The 7,797-nt window shown below is 33.3% G+C and overlaps 1 protein-coding gene across 1 annotated transcript; it reads right to left on the bottom strand.

The window, feature by feature from the left end:
- Positions 1–363: 363 nt before the first annotated feature.
- Positions 364–3,529, bottom strand: LOC111707731 (uncharacterized). Its single transcript, XM_023480870.1, has 4 exons — positions 3,367–3,529; positions 2,125–2,436; positions 1,074–1,291; positions 364–782 (listed from the first exon to the last, which is right to left on the bottom strand). The coding sequence occupies exons 1-4, from the start codon at positions 3,510–3,512 to the stop codon at positions 364–366; spliced, it is 1,095 nt and encodes a 364-aa protein (XP_023336638.1). The 5' UTR covers positions 3,513–3,529.
- Positions 3,530–7,797: the final 4,268 nt, after the last annotated feature.

The following is a 7,797-nucleotide window of genomic DNA, read 5'->3' as shown; positions in this document are numbered from 1 at the left end:
CTCCAAAATGTCTATTTTAATCAAAAGTCAAAGACGATTTTACTATCTTTTCATACCCATGCTTTGGATGTAACAATTAGTTTGCTATAAATGGTGTATACATGAGTGTGCGCGATTTTTAACGCATATAACGAATTTATTAATGTAAACTTTTTTATTTTGATAAAAATGGTTAGAGTCTATTTTATACAAATCAACTGCATCTTGAGATAAGTATTTGAAAGATTTAAAAAGCGTGCACATCATCATTGCACATTTTGCTCATTTGGAAATTTATAGGCGTAAATGATCAAAATTTATCTTTCACATGGAAAATGGTTTAAAAGTAAAATTCACATTTATTTAAAATTTATTTATATATTTCTAAATGACATTGCTTTCTTTAAGTTTAATGGATGCCCGAACCATATCCTTATTTCTGTAGAGTGTATTAAACTCTTCTAGAGGAGAAACTCTTTCAATCCGTTCTACTCCCTCCCGACCCTCCCCACCTTCCTCCCCTCCTCGGAGATCCCCTTTTCTTGCTGTTGAGCCATTTAACGAATCCTCGGATTCGCTGGTTATCGACCTCTCTATCGTTATCTGGTAGTTCGAAGGTTTGTGGATTTTCTGCTTCTGTTTCATGGATTTCTTTCCTTCCTTCAGGGCATTATGAAGGGTTAGTCTGACTCTAGTGAATATAAGACAGAAGAGTGAGACTGCTAGAATATGCCAGCAGAAAAGAACAAGCCGCCATTTTATATCAGCTTCCAGCTGTACGAACTGATGTAACCTCCAGCTTCCTAAAACAAAAAACTTGTATTTGAATTGTTTTACTTTTTCTGTTATGAGAAGTTTGAGAAAGTCTCAAGAAAGTTTGAATTATAAGGCTAATTAACGATCGTCTTTGTTCGGCGCGGCACTAATTTGTGAACTTAATTATGCTAAAATAATTTTCATAACATATAGCAATATACAATATTTGTTATTTTAGATTTATTTATAGGTTTCACATAAAACTTTATTAATCATAAACTGAAAGGATCACATACAATCTAAAATATAATTTTTTCGGACAAAACAAATTTGCCCACCTGTAAGTATTGTAAATATAGAGGGCAGCACTACCGACGTAGAAAAAAGTGTCCCAGAAGCAAGCACAGCTGATACACTGTTCAAAACAGCTGAATGAGCGGCGCCATTTTTGATTTCGTGGATTTGTTCTCCAGAATCCGTGGTCATGGAGGTAGAGATTATGGTTAGAACTGTCAGAGCAAGAGCAAGAAGGTATCTGGAGGGTAGACCAGGTAGACTAAACAAATAAAAATATATAATTTGAGTAATTTGTAATGTTACAAATTAATGTAGTATATATAAAAAAACAGGCTTTCAGGGCGCTTCGCGCCCTCTTCTATTTCAACTTTTAATTGTACCTCCATCTGTGAGCAACTTCTCTGTGTACAATATAAAACAATAACAAAAAAAGTTCGCGGATTATTTAGAAATTTTGTAATTTTGAGCATCCATAAACCTTTTCTAAGGACATGTGAGGTTCCACAACAAATTTGGACCCGATTGGTTCAGCCGTTTTGATGTTTATTGGATACAGGCATACAGGCAAGAAAAGTATATAGATAGATATAGGAAACCATGCAATAGGGAATACCCTCATTTTTGTATAGGGCTGGTCATGACGAAAATTCTGACCAAATACATTGAGAGAAAAATGTTTGATTTTAAATAGGTTTTTCAAAATTGTAGGAATATTACTTTTCCTTCGATTTAGAAATATTATAATTATAAGAAGGAATACACTTTTAACAAATCAATTTATAAGGAAATTCTCGGTTTTCACAATTTTGTTGAATTACAAATGTAATTAATTTTTTAATCTAAAAGTTAATTATAATTGTTTTTAGATCAAATTTATATGAATGATTTCTTTTAAACAGAAATTAGATACTCAAAGAAAAGGTGTTTTATTAAAAACAAAAATAGACATTTTGTTTTACAGATAAAAATGATAAAGCCTTTTATTTGGATTCAGTTTTGCTGAAATATGAATGTTAAAGAAGTTTTATAAAATCTAAGGTCAAAATTATACTTTAAAAATTTGAAAAAATTGAAATCTAAATAAAGACTTACCTAGATTTGAAAATGATTGAAAATGAATGAAGGCAAACTGTAAAGTAGAAGGTAAGTAGTGCTGCTAAACTACAGGTTGATAAAGAACCCGGAGAACTTATTATCTCCAAATCTGTTTTTATGGATATATAATCGGATATATTCCCGCCTAGGCCGCCAGAGACAATGTCAGGATGAGTAGTACTGGTAGTGAAATGATATATGAGCACTGTGGCTAGAACAGAAGCTGAGGTTAAGAACAGATGAATAATTCCTCGCCAGAACTCTGATTTAGTCGGACCACAGATCAAGGGTTCTCGGGAGATTAAAAAACTGAAATAAAACATTTATAAAAAAAGAGGGTTTTTATCAAAGAAGTAAATCAGGGAGATCTGGAGGATCAAGAGGATCTGAACTGGGAACTTATATTCTGGATACCCATAATTCCGATCACTTAATTTTGATTAAAATGATTTGGAGGATGGAGATGATCTGAAACATCAAGATGATCTGGAGGATCTGGAGGATCAAGATGATCTGAAAGATCAAGATTATCTGGAGGATTAAGATGATCGGGAGGATTATGATGATCTAGAGTATCAAAATTATCTGGAGGATCAAGATTATCCGGAGGATCAAGATTATCCGGAGAATCAAGATTATCCAAAGGATCAAGAATCTGGAGAATAAATATTATTTGGAGGATCAAATGATCTGGAGGATCAAATGATCTGGAGGATCAAGATGATCTGAAGGATCAAGATTATCTGAAGGATCAATATGATCTGAAGGATCAAGATGATCTGAAGGATCAAGATGATCTGAAGGATCAAGATGATCTGAAGGATCAAAATGATCTGAAGGATCAAAATGATCTGAAGGATCAAGATGATCTGAGGGAGAATCAAAATGATCTGGAGGATCAAGATGATCTGAAGGATCAAGATGATCTGAAGGATCAAGATGATCTGAAGGATCAAATAAAATGTAGGATCTAGATGATCTGAAGGATTAAAATGATATGTAGGATAAATATTATCTGAGGGAGGATCAAGATGATCTCAAGGATCAAGATGATCTGAAGGATCAATATGATCTGAAGGATAAAGATGATCTGAAGGATAAAGATGATCTGGAGGATCAAGATGGTCTGGAGGATCAAGATGATCTGGAGGATCAGGAAAATGTAGGAAGGATAGAAAATCCTCAAAATTAAAAGAAATCTTGAAAAGAAATCTTCAGGATTAATAGTTAATCTCTCACCTTAAACCAAGAAAAGAAACACAAGTTCCAGGAATTAAATTCTCAATCACATTCTTTGCCTCGAAATAATAAATCTGTTGTGGATAACTACTGGAGTTTGTATCCATATAATCATGAATCTGAAGGAATGGATCATGATCAACCATCCTATACTATTGAGAGGTTGTTTACGGACTGGTGACAGGATGGATGGGTAGGTTTTGGGCGCTAAAATATGGTTTGATGTATCCGTGCCGGCACTAGTAGAAACCCAAGTATATCCGTGACAGTACTAGTAAAAACACAGGAATATCCGTGGCGGTATTAGTAGAAACGCAAGTATATCCGTGTCAGTACGAGTAAAAACACAGGTGTATCCGTAGGTACGCAAAAGTTCGGTGTTGGAACACAAATAACTCAAATGCGTTTATTTAATCTTTGCACATCGCCGAATATAAACCAGCAACGTAAACTTTTTATGTATAAGGATGTGTACGCAAAGGGAATATCAAAGTAAGCAAGTTGGAGTATAAAGAGATTGTTCATGATTTTTGAAAAGTTTACCAGGTTTGGGTAAATACTTGAAGGAAAAAATGTTACTCAAAAATGCTTCTTTTCGTTGAAAATATTGCCGTAGTTTTCCGTCTCTTTTTGTTAGTCGTTCCAGTGATGTTGAATAAATTTAACCTCTCATTAGCTTGCAGTGGTTAGATATTTTCCAAACGGCATTGTCCCAAACACGACTTCCCAAGTGACAATTTCCAAAGCACGACTTCCAAGTGACAATTTACCAAGTGGCAACTTCCCTGTAAAGGCTCACCTGCTGCAATGCACTATAGTTTCAGTAGAAGTCAATATTTCCATTTTCTGATAATAGACACAATTGAAGGATTCATGTATCTAATTGGATAATGAGATAGATAGAAAGATAGATGTTACTGCCTTAATATTTCTATTGGTTCAGAATAGACAACAAACACATGACTGAACCCTGATTCGATCAGGGGCTAATGGACTCGACATACAAGAGTGAATGGGGGCTATAGCTGCGGCTAGGATGGCTAGGGGTCGTCCGCTGCGGCTAGAACAGACAAATGGGTCGAACTGCTTGAGAAATTGCACATTTGAGAAGCTATGACTTGTGAAAATACCCTTGGGAAGTTGTTACATTGGAAAATGCTTTTGGGAACATTTCTATAACATCTTATATATAATACTTTAACTGCTGTGAGTGTATAGTGTTCAAGTAAGTAACTCGTCATTAATTTCATTAAATTATTTCTGATCTCGACATACAATCCTTAATTCTATAATTTGAATTACTCAATTATTTTAACAAAAACACGATTTTTAAGAACTTGGATAAAAAGCTCTTTTTTAATGTTGAAAAATAAAATTCTAAAATGCATGCACGTATGTTAGCACCGAATACAAGCCTTTCTGAGAAAGCACTTATTTTTGTTAGTTGAAGATTTGATTTTATTCATCATCCTTCATTGTAGTGAATCGGACATGCCACTCTAAAAATAGAGGGAACTCTCACGACGATTCCCCTTCAGGTAACCTATTGCCTCCTTAGCAGTTATAATTTTCCTTATTCAGATATCAATAGTTTTAGTTCGTTTTTAACCTTTTCTTCTCGTTGCTATAAATAGAACATATTATATTCATAGCGATCTAACTCATCTTAATTGAATATTCTAATATGAATATCCCTCATTGTCTCTCTGAACCATAAATGCGCGCATGTAACTTTTAAAGAGAACCCACCATTGAAAACAATCAATTTTTAGTTAAATGACCCTCGGGCCTCCATGAAAAGACGGCAAAGCCCGATTCGCAACGGTACCATTGCAATTTTTATCTAATAAATATCTTATATTTTAATTCAGTCGCGTTTTGGTTTATAACCTTCACGAAATTTTCTTTTTATACTTTTAAAAGTGCACGTCGACCAAAAAGCGTAAAAGGAAAAACGAGGAATGTTTTTTCACTTGGTCAAATTGTGATTGAAAGTAAAAGCTTGCAGGGATAAGGTCCGAAGGGTTAAAACCACGTGATTATCGCTTGCCTAGTTTTAAAAGTGTTTATTTCTGAAAATTCCCTTTTTTCCTGCGGAAGAAATTCTTTAATTGTCACTTTTTTAGAGAACCCAAAACTACAAATAATCAATTTTCAATCTTATAAACAGTGATATCTTTTTCTGTACTTGATGAAACAAAGCTTTCAAAAGCACCATTGTGAACCGGGAATTCCTGGTTATCCATGATGGGTCATTTTAAATTACGCATATATGTATATATTTATGTAATAAAAAATATGCATTTCAAGTTTTATATCATTGTAAGAGTCGATAAACAAGTAACGAATCAATTGCCTTTTTTATCATTATCTTTGCGACCACTCGTCCTCGTAGACATTTCAAACTTTGAATTTTGCTAGATCAAATAGTTCAAGGAACTGTATACAGGAACGCCCAATTCAGATATACGCAAATTGTGTATTGTACAATGTGTAGTGGGAGGAATGTAAACAAACCCAGTGCCCCCACAGAAGTTGAAGGGAAAGGACTACAGCTCTGATGTGATATTGCAGTCCAACAAAAAACAAGTTAATAATCAAGCTAGAGCGAATACATATGACTTTTGACTTTCTGGGCATTATGGAAAATACAATAAAAATATATATTCTTCTTCCACCCCTTGTGCCCTTTTCCATCAAAAATGATGCGTTGCCCATGAATTCTTTGTCTTGATCTCCTCCCACTACAGTGCACAGATTTGACGCATCAGATATGGCGGTTCCTGGTCTATATATTTCTTGAAATAGTTGAAGTTTTAAATATGACAGGTGTACACTGTACACTATCATGTTGCAAAGATTCTGGACAAAACTTTTGAGGTGAGTCGACATCGAATTAGTTTGGAACATATGTGTCGTTAATTAAAAGTTAAATTAGATTTTACATTTTCGAAATAATTCAATGAATAGAAAGTAGAGAAGATTAATTTATTTTAAAATATAAAAAAATCAATACATGAATTTTAAATCTTGTTAATAAAAAAATGTCATAAATCAAATTCACATTCTCCGTAAAATTCGTTGATCTGAACTTCTATCTCAGTATACGTTATGATCTAAACTTCTATTTCTGTAAATGCTGTTGATCTGAACGTGTATCTCCGTAAATGTTGATAATCTAAACTTCTATCTCCGTAAATGATGATAATCTAAACTTCTATCTCCGTACATTTTGTTGGTCTAAACTTCTATCTCCGTAAATAGATTTTTTAAAAGTGTTTTTCATATATTTAAACAGAGTGGAATATCAAAAAATTATAAAAAGTTCTTTACAATAATGAAAACCTCCCACTGCATGCTAAAATATTTAAAGAACTGATTTCTCCGGGTCATTGTCTTCTAGGAACCGTGCATGGTCTGGTGGGTTCAAGGGAAAAAAATAACACCACTCAAAGATGCAAGTTTTTTGTATTCCGCCTTCCAACTCTAAGTGGTGCTACCTTGCTCCCTAAATCGTAGATAAAGTACTTATAATACAATTAAATATAACAATTTGAAAATTTGAAAAAAAATAATATGTTTCACATAAGATTTAATAATTGGATTAAACTGCTTTTATAATGAACTTGAATAAAGATTAATTAAAATATTTAGTTATTCATAAAAATGTGTTTCGTCAACATTTATAGGATGTTCATGTGTACAACAACAACAATAAGAATGTAAACAATTGAAGTTTTTAATTGCATTACAGATATACCATACAGTTCTTTGTTGATAAATGTTATAATGAGCTATTCACAATAGGTCTTAAGTTTGGCTTTACTATTAATTCATTGCCTTATACAAAGCTTAAGTTTTCTTTAAAAAATAACAATACAAGATTACAGAAAATAATCCATTTAACATTTAAAAATTAAATCAATTTCATATATATATATCTGTTAAATACTTAAAACTCTTCACATATATTAAATTTAGGGAGGGACTCAGATTCAAAATTGGCGGATTTAAGGCGCATATTAAAGTTTCGCCAATAAACCAATGAGAAATATTTTGAATAAAAACTTAAAAATTCTATTGTACTTGCTTCCCATGCTGCAGTTTGAAGTTGATCAGAAGATTTTGTCCGATCTGAGAAGCTGGTTTCAGTTATCTTCGAAGGTTTATTAAAACTCATCATTTTTCTCTCAATTATTCATCTTTATTCATTTTCTCTGTCCGTCAGAAGCCCGCTGAGGTTTCCTATTGGTTAGAGAACTGATCACGTGATAGTGTTCCGTCCTGTGATTGGTTACTAGACTAGGGTTGATATAGGAACCATGAAAAGTGCGTGTAAACTGTTAGCTTGTTAATTATTATCTTATTATTCATATGGCGGGAGAGAGATTAGAATTTTTACAGGATCAGGTGTAAGGGGGGGGGGTAGGG

Source organism: Eurytemora carolleeae, unplaced genomic scaffold, assembly GCF_000591075.1.
Source record: "Eurytemora carolleeae unplaced genomic scaffold, Eaff_2.0 scaffold546, whole genome shotgun sequence".
Lineage (NCBI taxonomy): Eukaryota > Metazoa > Arthropoda > Copepoda > Calanoida > Temoridae > Eurytemora > Eurytemora carolleeae.
This window is presented reverse-complemented; position numbering and strand designations above follow the sequence as displayed.

Bases quoted from the DNA above. Each gene is read 5' to 3' on its own strand.
- LOC111707731 (XM_023480870.1), bottom strand. From the start codon at position 3,512: ATGGTTGATCATGATCCATTCCTTCAGATTCATGATTATATGGATACA. The intron at 2,437-3,366 runs GTGAGAGATTAA...GTTTTATTTCAG, and splicing joins GTTTCTTTTCTTGGTTTAAG to TTTTTTAATCTCCCGAGAAC. The intron at 1,292-2,124 runs GTAAGTCTTTAT...TTATTTGTTTAG, and splicing joins TCAATCATTTTCAAATCTAG to TCTACCTGGTCTACCCTCCA.